Here is a 26,938-nt window from a genome sequence, read left to right as displayed (position 1 = left end):
CTTTTTGTTCTACAGGCATCAAGTACATGAGAAGGAGGAATTCAAAGCCTTAAAGACCCTCAACATTTTCTACCAGGCAGGAACCTCAAAGATTGGAAATCCAGTGTTCTACTATGTCGCCCGCAGGTAGGACTTGGCTTTACTTATTTCTCAATTTAGTAAACTGACAAAATAATAGATAAGAGTGCATTTGTTGTTAGAGACTTTGGTTCATTTTAAATTGCTGTCAAGCAAACCTTGCATTTAAAATTTCCTTTGCCAAAAATGAAATGTGGAGGTTTCAAATTAGTCAGGACAGAGCTATTCTGTAAAGATATATTGTATCTGTCAGAATGTGTGCTGGCAAGTTGGATGAATTATTTCTAGATTAGCCACTAACCACACATCCTGTGTATGGTGTTAGTGTGTGATGTTTCCTGGATACCAGTATGCACCTATCAACAGTAGTTGAGACAGTATCTGCTTCAAACAGATTGGTTTTTGGTTTTTAAAAATAGGACCCTGTTGTGTCAGTTCTGTCTACGATTGGTGCCTGAGCATGCAATGTAAAAACCATTTTGTATCTGCTTATTTGAGTGTCCCAAAGCATTCACAGTATTGACATCCCAATCTTTATTATTATTGAGTGTGCCAGTACAATAGTACTGAGGCATTGTCTAAGGAGCTTGGGAAAAAAGGTTCTGGACTTCTCTAAGTAATTCTTGAAGACGTTTCACCTCTCATCCTAGAAGCTTATTCAGTTCTAAGTGCAATTGTTGGAGAGTCTCAGTATTGAGACATTTCCGAAAGTTGATTCAGTTCATCTGGACGTAGCACTTTCAGTGGGAGAAATGTTTCGTCATTCATCCAAGTGACTTCTTCAGTCTCAGCTGACTGCAGGTTTCCCCACCCTTATGAACATACATTTGCATGATGAATGAAACTAGCACCACTGGCGAACAATGGGCTGACAGGCCAGTTTCTTGATCATTAATATGCAAATTGTCATGACCATTGATCAGCAACCACCTATCAAAGGCCATTGGTCAACTGCTATTGATCACTGAGGAATGACCATTGATCAATGGTTATGAGTACCATTCAGAGAGAGTGGGAAGTGGCTGCAGTTCTTCTAAGATTTTGAGATTTTCATCAGTAATGGCGGACATTTAAAAGTTGATGTGCAGCATAAACCTTACCAAGCCTTCCTAATTTTTTGGAATCTCCTTATCTGGATGATTGAGCATGCATCAAGAAATACTGTATATTATTTGTCTGATTTATTATTCTGATTATTATTATTTAGTGTGCCAATGCAATAGCATCCAAGAATTATTATTATTATTATTTTATGGTTGGATATTATTATTATTTGTCAGATTTATTATTCTAGTTATTATGAGTGTTTATTTTTGTCTTTCTAAGTGTCTAACTTTGCAATAACATACAATAATATACAGTATGGTTAACAACACATTAATTTTACAATATCCAACAACTTTATTAGATGGTAAATGGCCTGTATTTATATAGCGCTTTACTAGTCCCTAAGGACCCCAAAGCGCTTTACATATCCAGTCATCCACCCATTCACACACACATTCACACACTGGTGATGGCAAGCTACATTGTAGCCACAGCCACCCTGGGGCGCACTGACAGAGGCGAGATGCAGCTGTTTTCACTTTACAGGAACAAGAGTAATATGGGTACCACAAACAGATGTCTCAATTTAAAAATCTCTGCCACATTATTATATACGCTTGTTTTCACACTACAGCAAGAACCTATGTGTAATGATATTACAGTCATTTTACATACAGTCGAAGGACATATGCACATATCAAAAACACATCAATTTTAAAATGTCTGCCACTTTTTTTTAGTAAATCTGTTTTCACTGAGTGAAGTGATTTCCAACTTTTTAGTGCCACCAGCAGCAAAGAAATACCTGACCGTTCTCTCAAAGCAAATGCTTTGATTTTTCTCTGAGCTACTTGTTATTGATCTGCATACACTGCATGTAGCTCTCTTCACGACAACACAGACACAGGTCGGTTCTTTGAAACGGGCGTTTATTACTTGGGCCTTCTCTCCTCAGCTTCACCATCACCAGTACGCCGATACGCCATTACGCCAATACGCCGTGAGAACTGGTCACGAGCGAACAGTACAAACAATTAGCAACTTTACAGTACACATATTAAGTCCAAACACAAATAAAAAACATTTCTCAAATGACAAATACCTCGTTGGCTGCTTGTCCTGAAAAGAGGTCCTTAAGTCCTTGTATTGCCCTTTCTTTTAGTAAACTTTTAGCTTAAATCGCTTCATGAGAGACATCTGCTCCCTCGCAGTCCATGAAAAGTCTCGTGTGCTCTCGTTAAGGGTATTCTCACGAGACACTAGCTCTCACCTTACACATGTACATTTCAAATAAAGACATTTCAACGCAAACTATATATATTCATGAAATTATGTAACTTAACATTTTAACAGCATTTACACTGCAATAGAACAAAAATGTTTTTCTGGTGAAAAACAATCGTGATAAACATGTCCGTTGAATTGTTTTGGTGGTACAATCAGTGCACTTTAATTCCAATTTCACAACTTTGTAGTGAGCTGTGTAGAATACTATTTAGCTTAAACTGTACACTATGCTGATAATCATGGAGTTTCACTGGAATCCACTGGAATCGCTGGATTCTTTTTTGGATTGCCCCCTAAACCTAATACCTGGTTGACTGCAGTAGAGTGTTTGAAATAACTGGCAATGAGTCTTTGAATTCTGGCCAACTCATCTTTGCAGAATTGTTGTAATTCAACCACATTGGAGCTTTTTAAGGTCATGCCACAGAATCTTGATCGATTCAATTCTGGTTTTTTTTTTTAATGTTTTATATAGCGCCAAATCACAACAACAGTCGCCTCAAGGCGCTCAGATTGGATTTAGGTCAGCACTTTGACTAGGCCACTCCAAAGTCTTCATTTTGTTTTTTTAAGCCATTCAGAGGTGGACTTCCTGGTGTGTTTTGGATCATTGTCCTGCTGCAGAACCCAAGTGCACTTCAGCTTGAGGTCACAAACAGATGATCGGACAGTCTTCCTCAGGATGTGTTGGTAGAAAGCAAGATTCGTGGTGCCATATAACACAGCAAGTCTTCCATGTGCTAAGGCAGCAAAATAGCCCCAGACCATCACACTACCACCACCCTATTTTAATGTTGGCATGATGATCCTTTTCTGAAATTCTGTGTTAGTTTTACACCAGATGTAATGGGACTCAAACCTTCCAAAGGTACAACTTTTGTCTTTGTCAGTATAGAGAATACAGTCATCAACATGTTTTCTGGTAAAACTGTGATGACCTTCTATGTTCCTTTTGCACAGCAATGGTTTTCATCTTGGAGCTCTGCCATGAAGGCCATTTTTGCCCAATTTGTCATGAACATTGATGTTAGCCCTGCAGTTCTTTGGATGTTGTGCTGGCGTGTTTTGTGACCTCTTGGATGAGTCCTCGCTTCGTTCTTAAGGTTATTTTGGTCAGCAATTCACTCCTTGGAAGGTTCACCACTGTTCTATGTTTTTGCCTTTTGTGGATAATGGTGCTCACTGGAGTCCCACGGCTCTAGAAATGGCTTTATAATCATTTCCAGACTGAGGGACCTCAATTACTTTGTTTCTCATTTGTTCCTGGGTTTCCTTGGCTCGTGACATGATGTATGGCTTTTGAGGATCTTTTTGGTCTACTCCACTTTGTCAGGCAGGTCCTATTTAAATTTCTTGATTGAAGTGTATCAGTAATCAGGGCTAGGTGTGACTAGAGAAACTGAACTCAGCTTTCCAAAGTTAATTTATGTTATAATGGGGCAGGGGAGGGATCACCTTTGCACACAGGGCCATCTATGTTTGGATTTGTTTCCCCCGAATAATAAACACCTTCATTTAGAAACGGCAGTTTCCATTTTTATAAGCCATTTTTTACAAACCGCTTCTCTCAAAGACATGACAGACACAGGGGTGCTCACACCCTTGCTCATTTGAATATCATTTGTTGATTGGTTGGAATCTCCTCTCTGTCTTTGTGTAATAACACCCAGGGATGGGATTAATGAAGGATTTAGGAATTTCGATTCCATTATTGATATCACTTATTTTTTTGATTCCTTATCGGTTGTCACTGGCAGATTAATTGCATGCTGTGGGTCAAATGTTTGTGCATGTTTGTTGGGGTATTTTCCCTCTTTGTTGTGATCAGTGTTGAGTCGTTATTTTAAAAAGTCAGTGTTACACATACAGAACACTTTTTTCAAAGTAATGCAGTAAGTTACTTAATTACTCCTCTGAAAAAGTAATTTGTTATGCTACTTGTTACATCACATGGTGGAGAGTCCCAGATTTTGAGCCCTGGTGGGAGTTAGAGTTGTTGAGCACTGTTGATCATGTGCTTCATCGCATGAGCCAAAGTGTGAAAAAGGGTGTGGATCATTATCATCAGAGGTTTTGGGTAAAAACCATTGTGAGACCTTGCCTCACCCTATCATGTGACTTATTGAGATCAACTGACACAAGACGTGAGTGGGCGTTAAAGCATCTGGGAAGGGATCTCAAAACTGGATTATAAGTGGCAGACCAGTTGGTGTGATAAGCAACCCCCTCTGTTCAAGGATGGTCGTTAACAGTGGACATAGATGGCTTCTTTCACTCCTCTTTCAAACCATCTGTCCTCTTTGTCCACAATGTGAACATTGGCATCCTGGACATTGAGAAGAATGGACACCTCAACATTGAAGTTTACCGGAAGCCCACACACAGCCTGGTACCTACTCTTTGACTCCAACCACCCTCTGGAACTAGAAGTGATCCAGCAATATTGGTCAGAAAATGTTCCCTCTAAGGCAGAAGGGAAAGAAAAGGAACACACACATGTAAAGAAAGCTCTTAAAACATGTTTTTATCCCAACATGGGCTTTAATCAAATCAGCAAAGATGCACAGTAAACAAGGTCAGACACCAATAGGGAGAAACAGAATGACAAACAGAACAAAAATGTCATCCCTTATGTAGCCAGTTTATCAAAGAAACTGACGCACACTCTGACAAAAACTGGTTTGTCCCAAAGACAAACTAAACAACAGACCTCTACATTCGACAAACCCAACAGCCACTTCATAAATGTATGGCACAACATAGAAGATGTACAAATGTACATCTGCATCTAAAGGATAAAGGTCACTCTTTTGAGGATGCCAATGTAAACCGTTTTTGGTAGCTATTCGTCACATAGTTTTTGCAACATTCTCAACAAATTTTTCCAATTCATTTGAATGGAAAAACCTCTGAAAAAGAGCACCAAGCCAGGCCACTTTGGAGCCCTCCTGCTCAGCCATACTTTATCGCAGAAACATCATCCAAACTTTATACGGGTCACAAGGTTGTCCATCACATTTTACACACAGTACAAACATGAAAGTTAGGTATTTTGTACTTGAGAAGTTGTTGCTGCTCACAATTAAATAATGCTTGCGATACAACTTGTAGGTTTCTCTTGGTAAAGTGTTGTTTGAGACTCAAATTCCTGTTTGCGTTCCTCTTTCAGTTTCACAAGTGGAATTTGCAGTCCTGCAAATGTCTTCATTCGCATACATTTTTCAGTCTGGCACAGGGGTGAAGAGGGGTTTTCACCCACCCAAGACACACTCCCATGCAGTCCTCCCATGCAGATGTGACTGCTGAAAGTTGATTGGTTGACCAGTAGCCTGGAATAGAGAAGGAAGCAATAGCGATAGTCGAGTTCACTCGGAACAGAAGAACTGGGGGGGAAAAAACTTCAGAAATTAAAAAATACAGCATGAAACGCACAGTTGCCATAGTGCACACTTTTCACTATGTTTAACACTCGATCTCACTTGAGCTCTTTATATGTTATAGCTTCACTCTCCTTTGCGGCTGGCTGACTCACCAACAGCAACAACATGAGCAAAACTGTCTCACAGATTGGCTCACATGCTTTAAACACTGCTTCCGTCTGACAACAGACTCTCTGCAGGCAGTTGGGCAGTCCCCATAGTGGAACGGGAGGAGAACATGCTCACGTGTGTGTATTACACACTGTCCTATTGCTAGTCTCTAACTGGTAAATTGGAAAGCATTTTGTATTTAGAACAGCACTGTTCTAAATGCCTTGGTAGGACCAAAACAGCACAATAGCATTGATTAGGAATCAACTAATAAATGAACCCAGCAGCATGTGTTCAAGCAATAACCTAGATGTTTACCTCTGACATTTTTCTTTGTGTACAGGATTTTAAGAGATATTGTCATGATGATAACAACAGTTGCAACAGTTTTTATACGGCAAATGAAAATGGAACTGCTACATACAGGAAATTACTTATAGATTTAGTGTCCACAAGATTCTAATAACTGTTACACTATGTGTATTGTAGTTTAGATGGTGGTGAGTGCAGTTGTCATGACTATAACAGACAGAATGACTGTTTGTTGAGTTTTGATGTCCAGTTTGCAGCCTTCATTATATAAACGAGTTAGTTTAGGCTTATTGGTTAAAGACCTTGGATGTTCTGTTGTGCTTGTGTGTGAAGAAAAACTATCCATACTTGTTGAAGATGTCCAGATGTGATCCCCAGATTCATTCATACCTGCTTTGCCCTGATACATTCCACTGTCAACAAGTGGAGACTTCGCCTGATAGTTAGGTGTGTTCTCTACAGTCCTTGGGGGCAATTGAACATCCTGCCCTTCACTTCTGTTGTTAACCCAGAGTGGTGGCTCCGTAAACCGAGCTGAGTGCCTTTCCCTTCCGGTTACTGGTAAATGGGATTGCCCACAGATGGGTCTTGTATAACAGGGGCACCCCAAAACGGTTGCACGGGTTTTCTCTGACCATCTAAGGAGCTTTGTTATGTGTTCTTCTTCTTCACAAGCCCAGGGGTTATCCCCAAGAGTAATAATCTCCAGTCCTATTAGGTCATCAAAGATTCCCTCAGACAGCCAGGTGAAGCGGTTAGCATGCAAATAAAACTGGGCCAGTCGGGGCAGTCGATCCAACGATCCGGGCAGGATCTGCAACAGATAGTTATGTGACAAGTCAATGATCTCCAGATTGTGTGGCATGTTTGTGGGCACTGTCCAAAACCTGTTATGACTGAGGTTAAGAGACTGTAGACTCAACAGTGTGTTATTGATAAAGACCACTCTCTCTAGCTCATTATCTGATAGATCCAGTACTTTCAGGTTCCAGTGGTAGGCTGTGTCATTTTTGTCTAGAGAGCGTAGATGGTTCCCTGCTGCTCGAATGTCCCACAGAGACCGTGGCAGGGCAGGGGGGAAACTCTCCAGGCGGTTGTAGGACAGATCCAGGGTGCGCAGATGGGCATAGTGGCTGAGCTGGTTGTCCACACCGTGCAAGCTGCCAAAAGAATGTCATATTTAATCGTCATATTTATCACCATCATAATTGTAATAGAATGGTAATATTGCTAATTGGATTGATGAATAATCAAATGGCTAAAAAAGCTAAAGCATGAATGTTTGCTAGTGTAAAAACACTCTGAGTGCTTAGAAGGATTAGAGAAGCGCTTAATAAATATCAGTTGATACCATATAGCATGATTATAAGCACAGAAGTATGACAGGAGTCTGAATATTGGGATCTTGTAAAAGCCTTGATCATCTGGAGTTAAAAAAAACTACTCATACTGTGTTCATATTGAACACCTTTAAGACAAAGGAAATGATAGTAGATTACCAAAGATACAGGCCTCCTTTCCAGCCTGTGAAAGTTTGTGGCTTGGACATAGAGATGGTAACAAAATATAAATATCTAGGTTTACACCTATACAACAAACTAAACTGGTCCTGAATACAGGAGCCATCTCTCTCTTTTTTTTTTTAAGGAAACCAAGATCTCTTGAAATCTGCAGTAAATTGCTGCAGATGTTCTTTCAGTCTGTGGCACTAACTGTTCTATGCTGCACACTTCTACTGGGAAGCCAGTGTCAGAAACAAGGATGCATGAAGACTGGACCTACTAGTGTAAGCTGTAATTGCTGTCATTTGAGCCATACGGGGGGAGATGGTGGAAAGATGCATACTAAATCCATTAGAAGCCATTCTGAATAATTTTGATCACCCACTTTACAAAATCTTTATGGAACAAAAAAACGGATATCAGTTTTTTTCATCTCATATAAGTAGCAGATGAGTGATGTCAGATATATGAGCTCAATCAACAATCAAGTTATTCTTATTCTGTTATGAACAGTTGCTATTAGTTCCAAGTTCATTTTTAGAAGTTCCTTAAAGGCTTTTAAAGACTTGTGAGTGTGTATGTAAAAATCTATTATTATTAATTTACAAGTTCAGGACGCTTATCTGGGACAGCTATATATTTTAACAGTCAGATCCTCTAGTTAAGTAAATTTCTGCTTAACCATATGCTACTTATTCTGTTACCTGTTACATGCACATGTATCTAAAAGTGAGTCATGTAATATAATGTCTAAAAGTGGAGCATTTGAGAGGTGCAGGAGCTTACCTGTTAAAAGAAAGGTTGAGAAAGCGAATGTTATGCTGCAGACCAGGCGGTAACTTGGTCAGGCCTCGTGAAGAGCAGTCCACAACACGATGGCCTCCACTGCAGGAGCAGGCAGCGGGGCAGATGGACAGCACCCAGCCTCCCAGCAGCCCACACAGCAGCAAGAGGAGTAGGTAGAGCACAGATGCAGAGCATACAGGCATGCTTAGAGCTCTAGAAGTGAGACAAGTTTTTAAAGTAGTAGGTTAGATATCAAGCTGGCTAGTTCTAGCACATGAAATTTCGTAATATTTAAACTTTAAATGAATACTTCCATTGTTTCAAATATTCTATATTTCTCTGTAAGAATCTGACGGAAATGTCAGATTATTTACTGAAATTAGATTTTTTTTGCTGACGTAGTCCAGATATCTTTGGCAAGTGTACTGACAGAATATATTTTAAGTGAATTTTTTTAAAAATGCAGTTACTATAGCTCAGGAGGTAGGGCAGGATGTCTACTAATCTGAAGGTGGGTGGTTTGATCCCTGCTCCCGTCTGCGTGCCACATATACATAACTCCAAGTTGCTCTTCTATGCATCCACTGGACTATGAACAGGTATAACCGTTAGAAAGCAAGAGCTGTTGTAGGAAAAGCATACAATGCTTTTATTATTGTGTGAATGAGGCAAGTTGTATAAAGCGCTTTGACTACTCAGGTACGGTAGAAAAGCAATATATGAGAACCAGTCCATGTAACTTTATGTACTTCTGATGTGATAGGAAGTAGGTATACATGAATCAAGTTGATCTAACAGTATTATTTTTTGTATGCTTGTGACAGGGCTGGGCTGCAGTCGCATCCCATGTTTATGGAGAACACGGTGCTTAATCACCATCAGTCTTTTGTTGATTGTGTGTAGGTATTTCAGTTAGAAAATCTTTTGGGGGGGGGGTCGAATGCATTATATGTCAAAAGGCAAGTGAATAATTGTCCTAAAAGATTTTAACTTGAGTATTGACCAAAATAATCATGAATATGATTGTGATGCAATACTTGAGCTAATGCCCGAATGTAGCAACAGCATCTACAGTGCATATGATACAATAATATAGCAGAATGACACCAAGTTTCACTGTAGCTCAGAGGTGTTTGAAGGTTGTAATCATAGATCATTGTACATAGCTCATTAGAGAAGATCCATATTAACTGTATACTATATTAGTCACAGTTCTATGTGACAAAACTATAAATACAAATATCAATAGAAACCATAATTTCATTAAAAATATTAAAAACACAAACCTAAAGTGCATTTTTACTGAGTGACCCTCCATCATATATTGGATTCCTAAATGTGACTCTTTGGTCTTGTCTTTGAGAACTTTTAACTGTGGCCCACCAGTTAACATTTTCAGCATTTTGGCATTTTATCTTCAAATTGAGTCCTTAGCAGCCTTTAATCTTGCCTTCAGAGATCAATTTTAATGTCTTGTCAATTCAGACTGCTCTTCTGACCAAAACAGTCATTGAGCTAAGTCAGTAACATTATTGCTATGTAATATCATTGATGGTGTTTAAGAAAATTAGTTACTAACAAATAGCATTAAATGTAAGTGAATGACTGCAGAAATGGCACGTGCATTGTGAATTCACCACTTAAACTCATCAGACTCTCTTCTCAGTACTGTTGCCATACTGAAGTAGGGTGGTTTTAAGTAGCAACCAGCTTGAAGATGTGCCAGTAGGACATGCGCTCAGAATGCTGCAGTGACATTCAGTTCATTCAAGCCAATAAACTGTGTTTCCACAACTGCAGTTCATATTCTGATCTAAAGACTACTCGATCACAAGCACTGAATATGATAAATATATTCTGGAAATTTCTTCAAGGTGTCGCTTTATGTGCTTGATGATAGCAGTTGCCACTGCTATGACTGTGCTTTACGTTGCTAGCTTCTATATTTAAGTACTATAATGTGACTTTGTCAATGCCTCCATGGAATAGTAAAAGAAAAAAATCTGCATAGCGACAGAGCACAGACTAGCTTTATCATGAGCCAGCACTACATTACATTAATTTACTGCAGCCATCATGTGCATGTGGATCTCCCCGTTTAAAATCACTCACCTTATGCTTTCTAGTGTCTGTTTATCATCTTTCCTTTTTTCTTCTCGTTTCCTCCTCAAGCTCTTGTTGTGTCCTTTCTTTGTGCTTCTCTTTGCTGCTCAAGACTCTCAGATTCCTGTTTCTGGTTGTTGTGTGGCAGTATACAATACTACCTTCTGTCGCTGGTGCTGTGTCCTGTTTACTGCTCTGCAGGCTCCTGATGCAGCTGGAGCTCCAGGTTAGGGAGGAGAGAGAATTGCAGCAGCAAGCCAAGCCTACTGCTGATGAAGCAAGCAATAACTCGACGTGTGTGTGTGTTTGTGTGTGCATATATATACCGTGTCACGGTTCGATATTTTTTCAATACAAAAAAATGTTCATGCCTTTTTAATTTGTCATTTATTAAAATTAGAAATATATATTTTAACTCAAAAGTACAGTTTTTAAATTTAATGTTGCTGAAACAACAAAGTAATAAAAAAATAAATCTAATCTATCTGATCGAGGAATCGCTCATCTTTGGAAAAGAGAGTTTATTACAGAGAAATGGCTCTTTCCAAAATAAAAGCTATACTATACGTAGAGGTGGATTCAGTTGGGTGTTTTGCTCTCAGGTGATACGCCAGTGATGAACTGCTTCTGTGGTACTTGAATTCAGCGTTGCAAATTGTGCATCTTACTCTCGTTTTGTCCAAGAAGCCATCAGGCAACTTCTTAAAGAGAAACTTTCCACCCAAAAGTCCGCCCTCGTCCATGCTTGCGTGTGTTAGCTAGTGTTAGCTAGATAGTAGCATGGTGTCACTTCTTCTTCTTCTTCTAATCATTTCTGTCAGGCCAAACGCCAGCATAGAACACTGTTGCCCCCTCCTCCAGAGGTGCTCATGAATTTAAAGGTCTTAGATTACAGGAAATTAATAAAAAAACAAAATCAGCGTTAAATTTTTTTAATGCATTAAACATTTCGCGTTGATCTTAACAATTAACGCGATAATTTTGACAGCACTAATATATATATATATATATATATATATATATATATATATATATATATATATATATATATATATATATATATATATATATTTATTAGGGGTGCAACGATACTCATATCGATATTGAACCGTTCGATACAGTGCTTTCGGTATATATATATATATATATATATATATATATATACCTTTTTAATGGTTTCTTTGAGCTGGCAGGGTATTGGCTTGCTGCCAGTGTGTTTGGGTTCTCACTGGTGGCTGTTCAGAGTACCCAGTCTTCTTGGAGTCACTAAGTGGGGTGCTGTTTGAAGATGATGTGGTTCTGTTAGATTATTGATTTCGAGGCAGCAGAAATTAGAATCTGAGTCCATGGTCCTCAGGCGGCAAAGGGTCCAAGTGCTCACTCTGGGTCAGGGATGAGTTGCTGCCTTAAGTGGAAGAGAATGGAGTAAGAGATTGACAGATGGATTTGGGCTGGAGCTGCAGTGATGCAGACATCCTGTTATGATAAAAGCGAATCTCCCAATTTACCGGTTGATCCTACATCCCTACCCTCACCTATAGTCAAGAGCTTTGGGTATTGACTGAGAGAACGGGATCGCAAAGTTGTTTCTATGTCCAACTCATGGGAAGAGTTCCTCCCAGTTTTTGTAAATCTTCAGTTCTCCTTCTTAGATCTTCACTGAGTTGCTTGGACTTTATCATTCTTCTGAGTATTGGCCTAGCCAGTCAGTGCGGTCAAACAAAGCCTTTTATGCTGGAAAAAAGAAACTGCCAGTTCATCAATCGCGGTCACTAACAAGAAGATTTATGTTAGCGTATGAATTCATTTGAGCTTGTATGTCTACTTTTGATGCTATGAGGATTACTTGCTTGTGGGAATGAAAGAGACATATGAGTCAATGGAACTCATTTTGAAGCTGATCAACTGGAATATTTGTGATGACCTGAAGGTTGTGGCACTGCTGTTGGGTCTACAGTTGGGGTACACAGAACACATGTGCTTTCTGTGCCTATGGAACATTCGTGATGATCGCAATCATTACAAAGTGAAGCAGTAGCCACCCAGAGTTAGATGAGATAAACCTTTATTAGTTCCACATGTGGAAAATCTGTTGTGTCACAGCAGAAAGTGGACAGTGCAAAGTTACAGTAGCAAAAATTAAGAATAACAATAGAATAGGATAAGATATTAAGAATAAGATGCTATATACAATAGAATAAAATATTTTATGCAATAGAAAAAAATACTATGTTGTCGGAAAGAGAAAAAAAAACTGTTGGCCGATACAATGTGCTACATGCATCACTAGTTGATCCACTAAAAGTGTACTTTCCGCCACTTCACATTAAACTAGGCCTAATGAAAAACTTTGTCTTGGCAATGGATCGTAATGGAAATGGCTTCCATTCCATTTGGAAAAACCAAAACTGATGCTAAAAGTAGAAATTTTTGTTGGTCCTGAAATCCGCTAAATGATGCATGATGACACATTCAGATCCAAACTGAACATGAATTCGCCGCTTGGGATGCATCTGTGCTAGTTGTGCAAAACTTTCTTGGCAACCATCAGGCTGAAAACTATGTTGAACTTGTAAGCAACATGTTAGCAGCATATCAGCAACTCTGCTGCTGAATGTGACTCAAAATGCATTTATAGCGGGGGGGTTTCACTCCAAATTTGGGTGGTGTGAGTGATTAACATGGAGAACAATTCCACCAGGATATTGCCAGCATGGAGAAAAGATATCAAGGCCACTTCAACCCCATAATGATGGGCAATTACTGCTGGCTTCTGCAGCGGTCAACAGCAGAGACTCACAAGCGCAAAAGCAAGTGCCTACAGCACTTTTTAACAGTGTATGTACATTCCATAAACACTCAAGTGAACTATCTATTTACACGTTTGGTAAAGTGTACAAGTTTTTGTAATCTCTCACAGTTTTAAATCAAAATTTAGTTATGTACAGTGCCCATATAACGACTATAAAATCAGTTTCCTTTTCTGTCTGTATGAATAGCCATTGATACTGTGTATAACTTCAGAACCTGACATCCTAGACAAAATCCGACTACAGATTTGGACTCAGCACACTTGATTTAGTATACGACACATGAAATACCACAACTAGCAAACAAAAGTGTTTGTTTTATGATCCTGTGTTTTAGAAAATTCTAAATAAATCAAACCCTGCACACATAATGTTTTTTTTATAAAGTTCTTAAAGCTGTGTTCTGTACAATCATATCACACTAGAAAGAACAGTTCAAAGGAAACATTAAAAGCTCCAAATTACCTTTACATTCATATCTATGATGAGTATACATAAACCACTTTGCATCATGGTTTGCATTTTCTTTTCAAAGCAAAAGCAAAGCAAATCCCTGTTTTTAAAAATTGTGTAGACCTGTGGACTTTGCTGATTAAAATTAAGCCACTACACATTTACAGGCTAGTAAAAGCATCATGACTAGAATTATCATCAGTTTTCAAATTCCAAGGCTACTAAACATGCAGATTAAATATGGCAAGATAATCTGCATGCAGAGTTTCCACTGGTCCTTCCATCAGACTGTGAGCCCCACCTATTGCTCCTCGGTTACACTGTTTTCATGAAAAAGCAGAAATGAACTTTGCGCACACACCAAGCAACTTTTCTCTGCTGAATGTGTAAGAAATAGGTGTTAGTGTGTTAGGTTTATGCCTGAATGTTGCAATGTGCTATTAAAACTGCAATGCATGCATTCATGCACATGACACAGTAACACAAGATGACTCATAATCTGATGGTAAATAATGTTTTGTGTTCTCTGTACATCTTAGCTCAGGTAATAAGGCAGGTCATCTGCTAATCTGAAGGTTAGGGGTTCCATCCCTACAGTTCGCATGCCAAATATCCTTTCACAAGATACTAACACCCCCGTTGCTCTCCGATGCATCAGTTTGGAGTATGATTGCGTGTGAATGTTAGATAGAAAGCACTTGCATAGAAAGACTTATTTTCTTAAATCAAAAGGATATTGATTCTCTTTCAGCTTCCTCACATTTATCCGAATTGCCACGCTGTTTTCAGAGAGCAACACTTGTGTGAAACCTGAGCTTAAACTGGAATTTTGAGCCACTAATTTGCTCTTGGCACAAGGCTGGTTTTTACTGCAGTTAACTGCATCTTTTTATAAAAATAAAGCACATTCTTAATAGATCCCCCAGCAATTGCGACATCACAATAATTTGTCTCACTTAGTAAATCTGTCCCATAGCATCTAAAATTAAATTCATCTTATTTGTTATATTTTACTGTTGTGATACTAGGTAACTAATTTTATCATGCCTGTTAAGGCAGTGCTATCTATCACTTATTCCAGCAGACTATTCTGGAGTAAAATTATACTAAAGACTGCAATATAACAAAGGACTTTACTGATTAGCACCAGTTGCACAGAACCTTAAGTACTATTATTAATTAATATAGATCTTGAGCTTATATAGCATTCTGTGTTCTTCGTGCAAGGCTACAGTTCAATCAGAAGTAGTTTTTATTGCAGCAGTGTGAGGTTCTTCTTTCAGCTGTGAATTTAATGAACTGTTGTTAAAAACTATATCAGGAGGATATTCAATGAAAATGGGGAAAGGCACTCACAGATAACATTTACCAGAGCTGAGCAACTTTTTTTTAAATTATATTGTGTTTTGTCATGAATGGTCAGATGGGCCATCTCAGTGAATTATGGAGTGGTGTTTTCTCCTCCCTTTTCTTAAAGGATGGTCCAGTGTACACTATGCTAAAGGAACCAATAAAGGAAGAATTTACCCTCCTTCCCTTATTATTTGGAGAATTGGTACAGCTCTTATTATGGCCATCACACAGATACTTCAGGTCCCGTCTGAGTTTCTGTTTTATGATGGTGGCACCTATACTTATACTACCACGCCAGAGAAGTAAAACTTGTAAAGACAACGATCAATGATTAGTCTTTGAAAGCTTTGTGGTTTTATGCAATTTAATTTATTAACTCAAAAAGTACTGGATAATTATCAAATGGATAATTGTTAAACATAAAATAGTTTTCTCTTAATATTTTTTAATACCTAGCATTCTAATCAACTTAAATGATGATCAGTATTGCCATATTAAACTAAATGTGGTTGCGCAACTAGGTCCATTGCTGACTAAAAACGCCACGCTATGTAAGTGAGAAACAGAAATGGAAAATTAGAGTAATGAGGGGTTTTTGTTTGTCTTTCCCAAATGTGATTGTAAAGAAACAACCCAATTGTGAACAATGGAACAATTATTTTAATTATTTAAGAAATTTAAAAAGGTTATTGAAAATTTTTTAAATTATTTCTTTTGAAATAATTTAATTCTCTGCAAATTGAGCAGAGAGCTAAAACAATTTATTTGCATTATATTAGTTGTACAAGCTCCACTGTTACTAATGTTGAACTAAATTATAAAAGGCTACCTGAGAAACGTGCTTCTGAGGTTTACATAAGCTTAATTGTTTTTGGAATTAAAGATAAAAAGTAACGTTTGCAGAAAGGTTCTGAATGTCATTTAAACGAAACTAAAGCCATAGCGCACCTCCAGATTCTTACATGCAATTGTAAGTACAGGAAATTTTATTGGGGGATATTTAGTTTTCTTACTTTTCTATTGCATATGCCATATTGTGCAAAACGAATATTATTAAGATAGGCATGTATGTACCAGAGCTTGCTTTTGATGTGGCCAAGCGAACTGAATGATATTTGAAATGAGACAGATCTTATTCACATGAATGTTAAAAAGGAAGCTTCCTGTTCACATCATGGTATGGTATTTATTCACACTGTTACATGACACAGTGTAAATAAAACTGCTTGCTGTGTAATGTTATCATCTGTTAGCAGCAAGAAAATGCCCCTACATGTAGCGTATGATTATTATTTTGCATATTCCTACTCTTACTAACACAGAAAACTACAATTAATCAACCTTACTATGTTGTTCTTCAGGTTTTGCTGTAGAAATCATGGTTAACATCACACAATCTCAATTATTTCCGAATGCACTAACAACATGGTTTCCTGTTTTTGTAGTTACCTTTGCTGCTACCAGGAAACCAATGAAGGGTGTTATAACTGGTACCCTACATCTGCTGGATTTGTTTAGAGATCAAGTTCGCTTAAGGTTCCATAAGGGCATTGTTCATTTGTTCAGACATATTTTCCATGACTTCAGATTGATTTGACTGATTTGCAGAAAGGTCTTGACGGAGGCTTGAATTATTTGTGGACACAGGGTTGTTAGTTTGCAAAGAGACAGCCGAAACACAGTTTTCAGCAGTCTCTGCGATGTCTACTGTGGTTTTCATTTCAGGAAAAACTGCATTAGTCCCATTGCTTTCTGGTCCGATGTCTACTGTGGTTTTCATTTCAGGAAAAACTGCATTAGTCCCATTGCTTTCTGGTCCGATGTCTACTGTGGTTTTCATTTCAGGAAAAACTGCATTAGTCCCATTGCTTTCTGGTCCATCATTTCCATCAACTGTTTGGCCAAATGTGGTCCCCTGGTTTTTATCTCCAAATGTAGTAACTTGAGTCATGTCTTCTAACTCCTCATCTGTTTCCGGAAGCAAGGACAATCTTTTGGACAGTCTTGCAGGTAGAAAGCTGGCTACAGAAATTCGGTTAGGTGGCCTCATTGTTACCTGGCCATTGTTAGCTCCACCCTCTAGAAATGGCGAAGGACCCGCCCAGTCTGTAGTTGATACCTGCTGCTTCTGAAGCTTCCGTTTCTTAATAAAGATGATCAGGAATCCTACCATCATCACTAACAGGGATCCACCGATTAGTCCGGCCACTACTTTACCATGGTTAGTTTTCTTTGTTTCTGAAGGTTCTTGTATTTTCCTTTTTCTGATATTGTTGATGGATGTTGAAGTTTTGTATAAGCCTGTGGAATGTTTCACATCATCACCTGTAGCTGGACTCATGCTTTCAGACTTGTCTTCTTCAGGTGTGGTAAATGTGTTAGTAGTAGAGATGAGTTTTGTAGACTTCGGTGAAAATGTAGGTGGATAGGGGTTTGTGTGCCTCCTAACGTGTGTGCTTAATGTCTTCTGGCTTTGGGTTGAGTTGATTATCACTGGAGTTACACTTGTAGGTGTTGCTGGGGTGCCAGTTAGATCTGTCATTGAAGATTTGATGACTGTAGATTGTATTTCTGTTAAGGATTCCATGGAAGTACTGTTTAAGTGAGGCGATGCAGAACTGGTAGGAGCTGGTGCTGTCTTAGTATTAGGTAGGATCGTATTCGAGGGCATTGTTTGACTTCTTCGTTGTGCGTCTTTCGTGGCAGGTATTTTCTCTGAGTATGCCTGAGTATGTGTTGTCAACTCATTGTGAGAGAATGATTCTACAGTTACCACAGAGCTGGAGACTTCACTTTGATTAGATGTCACTGCATTGCTTGATGTCACTGCATTGCTTGCTGCCAGTGGCAGCAGCCATATGAACGTGAGGCTTGTAAAATCTGTGGTCATTGCTGTCCTCAGAATGGCTACTGTGTCTCTGAAGCTAGAACAGAGGAAATTATTTTGTCAGAGCACGTAGTCTGAAGTAGTATCATTTGAATAAAGAACGTTTAGTGATATGCAATATAATATGTTTTAGGAAATGGTAAGTTCCTCAAAATGCTCGTAATCCACCATAGGTTTGAAGGGTACGCAATTTACCAGTTTCAAACACTGCTTTTACCATTTTCATCTAATTTACATTTATGTATCCTCTGTTGTTTAATAACATTTTACACATAACATTTAGTTTTTAGGTGTGTGTGTGTGTATAGATATAGATATGTCTCAATTTCACATAATCATCAATTTAAAGTTGTCAAGCTGTGAGTTGGACCCAAAACTGTATCAGTAATCTAGTAATTTAGATTTACATACCAGTGTCTGTACGCAGGTGAACACTCAAAGCTGTTGGTTGTGTCCTTCCAGGGTGTATTAAAAGCCGAATATTGCTGTTGCTGTCTGGCAGAGTTGCTATCTCTAAGGAAGTAAGATCTTGGGGGTTGGACAGTTTGTCGCTGCTGAAATTTCGAGACTGATTCTTGCACCACTTACAGGAAGCGTGACATGTGAAATCATTCTCAGTGTCCTATGTTAAATATAGTAGTTCATGTTTTACAACCAAGTCTTGTGTTAAAAATGTTTGCTGAAACAATGCTGAATTAATCTGTAAAATTCTAAAGATTGACTTTTAAAAAGTGTGAATTTTAAATTTTCATGAGTGCTCTTTGGTTTTAAGAAGGAAAAGGCATTCTTTAAGTTTAAATCTCCAGAACAGTAACATATCATAACTGAAATAGCAGCATGGTAGCAGCTCATGTCTGTTTTTTAGGACATAGTTTGAGTAAGGTAAGGACATTTATTAGCCACACCATTGATGCCTGTGAAAGGTAAACTCACCTTGTTATCATACTGCATTCTCAACCACAAAATCTACAGGATCTGCGATACACAAAAACATACAAACAGAGATCACTTTCCCATGCCCTGACAGGTCAGAGATATTTTGACTGCATAAGGAGGGCATATACAGTCCTGATCAAAAGTTTAAGACCACTTCACTTGAAGAATGGCAAAAAAATCATATTTTTGCATGGCTGGATCTTAACACGATTCCAAGTAGAGCATGTAATGTGCAAGAAATGGGACTGAGACAGAACATTTTTTTGAGCATGCAATTTATTGAAAACAACACTTAAACTGAAACAGGCTGTTTGACAGCTGATCAAAGGTTTAGGACGCACATGCACATAGGACATAGCCAGCAGCCGTTTGACGCCCCTGCACTTCCCGAAGCTCAATTGTTCCACTGAAGGAAAAAGCACCCCAGACCATTATGGCACCCCCTCCACTGTGGCGCATAGAAAACATCTCAGGTGGGATCTGCTTGTCATGTCAGTAACGTTTTTGAAGCCCTTCAGCCTCAGATGCTATCTGATGGTTATGAGACTGCAGTCTGCACCAGTAACGGCCTTAATTTGGGTCGAGGATAGTCCAGTGTATTGACGGACAGCCAATTGGATCCTCCAGCTCAGTGCTTGTGAAATTTTTGGGGGTCTTCCACTTGACGTTTTGGTTCCATAACCCTAAGGATCATTTAAGAAATTCCAAATGACCGTCTTACTGGGTCCCACCTTGGCAGTGATGTTGCGCTGAGAGACCCTGCTTATGCAGTTCAGCAACCCGACCGCGTTCAAAAAGGTAAAGTTTTTTTGCCTTTGCCATCAGAACGTCATAACAGTCTGACTACCTGACAGAAGATGACAATGAATCCACATTTTTGCACAGATTTGGCTTTTTTAAGGCATGTGGCCCTAAACTTTTGATCAGCTGTAAAACAGCCTGTTTCAATTTAAGCATTGTTTCAATAAATTGCATGCTCCAAAAAAATGTCTCACTCCCATTTCTTCTTGTTTTATGTTGAAGCTCTATTTGGATCCTTGTTAAGATCCAACCATGCAAAATATGATATTTTTTGCCATTTTTCAAGTACAATACAGTTCAATACAGTTTAGAAGTTTAGAACAACTTTTAATCAGAACTGTATCATAACAGGAATGGGTGGGGTTTTTTCTGGGTTACTGACAGGTGTGTGGCTTGTACATGTTATTTAATCAAGCAGAATAACAGTTCTATAAGTAGTCACTGTTGTGGCCTGTTTTGTTGTCGAATGATTATATAGTATAGATCTTTAAAAATTTTAAGAATAATAATTGCCATTGCACAAATACATTTTGGATTTTCTCTAATCCACACAGGGTCAAAAGTATATATTCAAGCTCAAAGTGTTGTCTTTTAACAAGACATAGTTTGTATTTGTCAGCATAGAAGAAATAGCTTGATAGTACTTATTTCATTGACCAATACTCTACGAGTCCAAGAAACTATTGATTTTCCAAAGCTGGTAAGATCTCTTGGAGCCTTTGTACAGATGTGCAGATTTCAAGAAGTTGATATCTGTTGAAACTGTTTTACAAAAGTTATTTGGATGTGTCACCACTTTGCCAAGCTCTTGAAAAACACCCAAATTGTCACTTGTTAATGGCTACCAAAAGCATCTGGTCTAGGTGCAACTAAGGAACATGTAGCCAAATATTAGTGGGGGGTGTATATATATATTTGAACTTGTGTGCACATTTTTGGTCATGTATGATTATGAAATCCAAAATAAATTCTACAGTACATCCAGTTCTTGGTTGTTTTTTGTGTGTTTTTCTTTTAGTCCTTGAAGGTATATTGATGAGACTCAGTCGACCAGGGAAAACAACAATGGAAAGAAATAATTTAAAGCTCAAAATGTCCATGACGAGTGTATGGAAACTTTTGACCACAACTTTCTCTGTCTGTGTGTGTGTGTGTATAGGGCTCATAATTGACAAATATTGATTTGACTCATGAAACACTGACACCAATACAAAGGTCAATTTATTTAAAAACTGGCAAATATTACAAGTATTTAAGTTATAACCAATAATTAAATTGTTGAAAATTCATTTAAAAGATTAGACATAGCTGAAACAGATTCAGAGTTAAGTTTCCAGCATTTCTATTATCAATTTAGCCCATTATCTCTTCAAAACTGTGAATGTATGTTGACCTTGTTTTTGTTAATCTGCTTTTTGTTCATTATGTAAGTTATTATGCTATGTTATGTTACTGATGCAAATCATGCGCACAACAAATATGGACCGTGCTATGTTATGTGTTTAAAAGTTATGATGTCTTTCTTTCTTTCGTTCTTTCTTTCTGTTTTAATTGAACACTCAGGACCAGGCTTTAAAGATTTACTACGAGATATAGAACTATGTAACATGTTAAAAGTATCCTTATCTAAGCAAAAACTATGCTTTTTGGTGTGTGCACCCAAAGCTCTTTATTCTGTCAGCACTAATGTAGTAAATTGCATATGATGCCCTACATTTAACAAGATGAAAATAAACAGGAATAGTGATGCAACAACAAAATTATCAGTTTATTTACCAAATTTCCATTCTCACTTTGTTGACTGCCTTCAGCAAATAAGAAAACAGTCACCACTCTATTATAGCTTTTTCTTTCCTTGTGTCCGTTTCATGAATGCGTTTGAAAGACTTTCAAAGTTATTTATTTCTGTCCAAAAAAAGAGCAAAATAAAAATTAAAAAAAATCTCCATTAATATAATTCGTTTATTTTATTTTATATTTGCCCATGATTTAACAATTGGTGCATCTCTGTTGGAAAGGATGTGATTGAAACAAGCCAAGTTAATATATTTTAAATCAGCTAAACTGATTAGTTGTGTATGTGACTGGATTTACTGAAGTAGGGTTACCTCCTTACACAACAAGGGGCATGTCTTCTAAATCCCTGGGAATCTCCAAACAGGAGTCCTTGAAGTTGGAGCTGTGCATATGACTTTGATCGTCCTCAGGATTAAACGCTATTGCCATTGCCCCTTCCTTGAGTCCTGCCCCATTGTCCTCCATTGTCCCTTTTGTTTCAGCCTGCCTCTCTTCCTCAGTCTTGTCTTCTTTCACCTCCTCAAGCATGACACTGGCATCATATGGTCCAACCAGGCCTGCAATCTCTGGTTGGTCTGTGCCCCAGTAGCCTGTACTGCTTACTAAGTCCATGTTGGACCGTGAGGTGCGAGGGCCATAAACCTGGCGCTGAAGGCTGCAGACCTGGCATGCCAGTACCACAGTAGCAGCCAGCAAGCACACAATGAGACCTCCAGCTGAACTTATAGCAATCAGACCCATCTCAGTGTCAACCAAGCAGTCACCACGAGTGCCATTGATGGAGTTTTTGTCTTCACTTGTTCTGAGGGTAGTACTCACAGCAAGTGTGGGGCTGCTTCTTTGGTCTTGTGAATAGTCTTGTGAATATATTTGAGTTGTTGAAAGGACTGCGTCAGCACCGACAGGGCAGAGTGGCAGGTGGTTGAGCAGGAGAAACAGCCAAAGAGTTTTTGCACCTTCCATCATCTCTGAAATTCAGAAACTGTTTTAGAAAAAGTAAAGCTGAAAAAAAATGTAGAACGTTATTCCAGAATGCCACTACAAGAGCTCATGATCAGAAGGTTGTTTGAACAGTTCTAGTTAAATTTTTTTTAAAGGAAATGCTTGACTTTTGTGCTTTTAATATGATTCAAAGATGCTGCATGACAAATTCTTACCTGAAGTAGTCCTATGGAGGTCTTGGGGAAGAAATGGCACGTGACACCTGCTGCAAACTGACTGTTGAGATGGTCTGAAGTCACTTCCTGACCCCTCTTTCTGCTGGGTTTTTTTTTGTCTTTTGGTTTGTTTGTTTTTTTGCAGAGGGTGTGATTATTTCAGAGCCTTGGGTTTGATACCACAGAGGCTTGCAGGGCTCTTACAAAAAAGGACAGACAAAAAGAAGCAATCTTTTTCAGAAATGAAGCTTTTCAGAGTTCAACCACATAGAATGCAATGAACAATTTAAGCCTCACATTTATACAACTGATCTAAAAAATAAAACTATTTCGTATTTAACCATAATGAATTTTTTCCCCCTTTTCTTTAGGTTCAAAACGGGCCAGATCAATGGTGACCTGCTCATCTACCATGTCCTTCTCACCCTCAAACCCTACTATGCTAAGCCCTATGAGATAGTGGTAGACTTAACACATGTTGGACCCAGCAATCGTTTCAAGACTGACTTCCTCTCTAAGTGGTTTGTTGTCTTTCCTGGCTTTGCATATGAGAATGTGGCAGCTGTTTATGTCTACAACTGCAACACTTGGGTAAGAGAGTACACCAAGTATCATGAGCGGCTGCTGACAGGCCTAAAAGGGAGCAAGCGGCTCCAGTTCATTGATTCTCCAGCTAAGTTGGCAGAGCACATTGAACCTGACCAACAGAAGCTGCCTGCAGCCACACTGATACTGGAGGAAGACCTTAAAGTGTTCCACAATGCCCTCAAACTGGCCCACAAAGATACCAAGGTCTCAATTAAGGTAAGGTTTCAGCCAGTGAACTTGCACTAAAAATGAGCAACATAGAAATATTACCACTAAATAAACATATTAAATCACTAAAATCGTAACAGAGGTGTATCTTTAACCATCTTTATTTTCTTCTTGACCAGGTGGGTTCAACAGCCGTTCAGGTGACCTCAGCTGAGCGCACCCGCGTCCTTGGCCAGCCTGTCTTCCTCAACGATGTATATTATGCCTCCGAGATTGAGGAAATTTGCCTTGTGGATGAGAGTCAGTTCACCCTCACCATGGCCAACCAGGGCACACCCCTCACTTTCATGCACCAGGAGTGTGATGCCATAGTTCAGTCTATCATCCATATCCGGACACGCTGGGAGTTGTCGCAGCCTGACTCCATCCCTCAGCACACTAAAATCCGACCAAAAGATGTGCCTGGCACTCTCCTCAACATTGCTCTTCTCAACCTGGGCAGTTCTGACCCCAGCCTCAGGTCTGTCCTGTATTGTTTTGTTATTCTAGGCCAAATTCTTTGGCTTTATGGGGAATAAAGTAGGTCTGTAAAAATAACAAAGAATGTGTTTAATTTAAAATATAACTGAGATTTTTTGCTTCGGAACCAGTGACACATGAATATTTGAGCATACTTTAGGTTTAAAGTTTAGACTTTGTATAAAGGTTGCTGGAAGTAAACCTAATGCAGAAGCACCTTAAACTTAGTGACTCCTGCTTGTATAAATGTTTGATAAAACAACCCTATTACTCACATGTCTATGAAAACATAAATTTAAGGTACTACAATGTGTGAATACATTGTATTTCCGTCATAAATTATAGCCCCATGTAGATGAAAATTAGATTATAAAACTGATACAAAGCAAAAACTATAGCAGTGGTCAAAAAACTCAATGCTTCAAAGTCAAATTTCAGAAACCAGCAGTTAACTGGATTAGCGATACATTCATTTTTTATACACTGTGTTTAAGGTATAAAGGTTTAGTTCAACCACCCCTCATTTCTTTGTTTTCCTTGAAAGAACCAGACATGAGCAATCGCTTTCTGGGCTTTCTTAATGTCTTCTTAATGGCACCTTTTTTACTTAAATACTTACTTTTAGTCTAGTCCTTGTACATCAGAAAAGTATTCCTGAAGACTACTTGAAGAAATTACAAGAAAGCTTCCCTAAAAGTTGTTTTGTTAAAAAAAATATGGGTGGACCAAAACACTGTTTTGCCTGTATTTTACTCACTAGCTCACTGCATCTATTTCCCATTTACCTAGCAAAATGTAAAGAAATGAGGGATGGCTCAAGACTTTTGCGCAGTAATGTACACTTTGAACATGAGCCTAAATATTTTTGATCCAATGCAAGTGGTTCAGTTTCAAAGGAAAAACTCGAACATTTTAGCACATCTTATTGTCTTTCCAGTTTTCAGTTGAGCTTCACCGACCTGAAATAAAACTTTTGATCTACTCATTTACAACACCTATGTTTTTCAACTCAAACCTGTAAAAGTAAAGACTAAAACTGTTTTTACACTGACTTATCTGTTTCATATCCAGATCTGCAGCTTACAACCTATTGTGTGCTTTGACCTGCACCTTTAATCTGAAGATAGAGGGCCAGCTGCTGGAGACATCAGGTCTCTGCATCCCAGCCAACAATACGCTCTTTATAGTTTCCATCAGCAAAACTCTGGCAGCCAATGAACCTCATCTGACTCTGGAGTTTCTGGAGGAGTGCATCTCAGGCTTCAGCAAGTCTAGTAAGTCTGCTTACCATCGTACTGGTTACCATACATAAGCTCTCACATACACTCAGTCATGAAACTGCGTCAGTTTATTATTCAAAGATGTTACCTCTCTAAATGGGAATAGATACATTGTACTCATACCGCCACCAGCTCACCTCACTGAAATGCATAAAGTTTTAAGGTTTTTGTTTCTTTTTTTACATAACTGTGGTGGGGAGGGGAGCGTTTGGGAATGACAATATGGTTTATGATTTTACGTAGATGCTGAAGTGCACAGTGCACAAAGGTCGCCAACTTTCTGTATGGTCAATCGCTACATACCTCCAAACTTCATGAAGCCTTCAAATTAGCTCAAGACTTTGCACAAAAAGCTTCCTGGAATAGGTTTTCATGGCAGAGCAGCTGCATCCAAGCCTTACATCACCAAGTATAAGGCAAAGCTTTGGATGCAGTGGTGTAAATCACACAGCCACTGGACTCTAGAGCAGTAAACACTTGTTTTGGCAATCCAATTGACGAATATCGGTTTGGCAGCTCCCAGGAGAAAGATACTGATTGCACTGTGCCAAGTATTAAGTTTGGTGGACGTTGATTGTGGTGTTGTTGTTTTTCAAGAGCTGTGCTCAGGCCCCTAGTTCCAGTAAAAGCAACTCTTCATTTGTGAGCTTCATTTCATTGATTCAGCATACGAAGACATTTAGGGCATTTTCATGCTCACAACTTTGTGGGAACAGTCTGGTTTGGGGATGGACCTTCCTATTCTAACATGATCTTGAATCCAGCTCTACTAGTAATTATTTTAAGCCTATTTCAATAGGCCATTTATAAGCAAATTACTAGAAAAAATAGTAGAAAATCAGTTCTGATCTTTACTGTGCAGATGACATATTTTTACCCTTTTCAGTCGGGCTTTCAGAGGCAGCGTTCCACTGAGACCGCTCCTTTGAAGGTCTGTAATGATCTTCTAATGGCTTCTGATGCAGGGAATTGTTCTGTGATCATTTTGTTTGGTCATAGCGCAGCCTTTGATACCATTGGAAACAAATTCCTACTTAATAGGCTTAAAGCTTTAGCTGGTGTATATGGCTCTGCCAAAGAAAGAAAGCCAGAATGGTTTTCTTCATACTTATCTGATAGGACCTTCTTTGTTAGAACAGACAAGTTCTCCTCTAACATTTCCTTCCTGACCTGCGGGGTTCCACAGGGTTCAGTTTTGAGTCCATTATTATTTTCTTTCTACATGCTTTCTTCAGCTTATTTAGTCTTTTAGTGACATTTCTTATCCATTGTATGCCAGTGACATATTCAGCTGTCATTAGCATACAATGGATAAGCTGTCATGTCTTTTAAGACTCATCTACTGGATAGGTTGTCCACCCTAATCCACTACTTAACTCAGATTGGCTCTCTATCTGTTACCTTGTTTTAAACACCAACAAGACTGAGACCGTGATTGCAGCTCCTCTTGAACTACATTCTGAAGTCAGTCAGGTTCTTGCTTCTTTCTGTCCTTGGAGTAATATTTGAGTTGCATGTAAAACCTTTGTCTGGTTCCTGTTTCT

At 38.7% G+C, this 26,938-nt stretch overlaps 3 protein-coding genes across 8 annotated transcripts in view; 1 reads left to right on the top strand and 2 right to left on the bottom strand.

Moving 5' to 3' along the window:
• nf1a (neurofibromin 1a) overlaps positions 1-26,938 on the top strand; it is a 129,714-nt gene that overhangs the window by 81,047 nt on the left and 21,729 nt on the right. For all 3 annotated transcript variants that reach the window (XM_085479085.1, XM_085479086.1, XM_085479084.1), the window contains 4 exons: positions 16-126; positions 23,211-23,643; positions 23,775-24,115; positions 25,186-25,388. In XM_085479085.1, the coding sequence (XP_085335211.1) occupies positions 16-126; positions 23,211-23,643; positions 23,775-24,115; positions 25,186-25,388 (1,088 nt within the window). The remainder of the gene's footprint in view (positions 1-15; positions 127-23,210; positions 23,644-23,774; positions 24,116-25,185; positions 25,389-26,938) is intronic.
• On the bottom strand, positions 5,190-10,840 carry LOC146693262 (oligodendrocyte-myelin glycoprotein-like). Of its 3 annotated transcripts, XM_085479083.1 has the most exons (4): positions 10,655-10,840; positions 8,543-8,755; positions 6,645-7,414; positions 5,190-5,741 (listed from the first exon to the last, which is right to left on the bottom strand). In XM_085479083.1, the coding sequence occupies exons 2-4, from the start codon at positions 8,743-8,745 to the stop codon at positions 5,617-5,619; spliced, it is 1,098 nt and encodes a 365-aa protein (XP_085335209.1). In that variant the 5' UTR covers positions 8,746-8,755; positions 10,655-10,840; the 3' UTR covers positions 5,190-5,616. The 3 variants fall into 3 exon arrangements, with proteins under 3 accessions (XP_085335209.1, XP_085335207.1, XP_085335208.1); XM_085479081.1 differs by having other exon boundaries at positions 5,674-7,414; XM_085479082.1 differs by lacking the exon at positions 10,655-10,840 and having other exon boundaries at positions 5,674-7,414; positions 8,543-9,208.
• Positions 12,694-19,265, bottom strand: evi2b (ecotropic viral integration site 2B). Of its 2 annotated transcripts, none has more exons than XM_085479089.1 (2): positions 18,560-19,265; positions 12,694-18,185 (listed from the first exon to the last, which is right to left on the bottom strand). In XM_085479089.1, exon 2 carries the CDS (start codon positions 18,149-18,151, stop codon positions 16,793-16,795), a length of 1,359 nt encoding a protein of 452 aa, XP_085335215.1. In that variant the 5' UTR covers positions 18,152-18,185; positions 18,560-19,265; the 3' UTR covers positions 12,694-16,792. The 2 variants fall into 2 exon arrangements, with proteins under 2 accessions (XP_085335215.1, XP_085335214.1); XM_085479088.1 differs by having other exon boundaries at positions 19,082-19,265.

This window comes from Copadichromis virginalis, linkage group LG14, assembly GCF_057382275.1.
Source record: "Copadichromis virginalis isolate Kocher_CV1m ecotype Utaka linkage group LG14, C_Virginalis_male_GT1.1, whole genome shotgun sequence".
NCBI lineage: Eukaryota > Metazoa > Chordata > Actinopteri > Cichliformes > Cichlidae > Copadichromis > Copadichromis virginalis.
The sequence above is the reverse complement of the archived record's forward strand: the minus strand, read 5'-3'. Positions and strand labels throughout refer to the sequence as shown.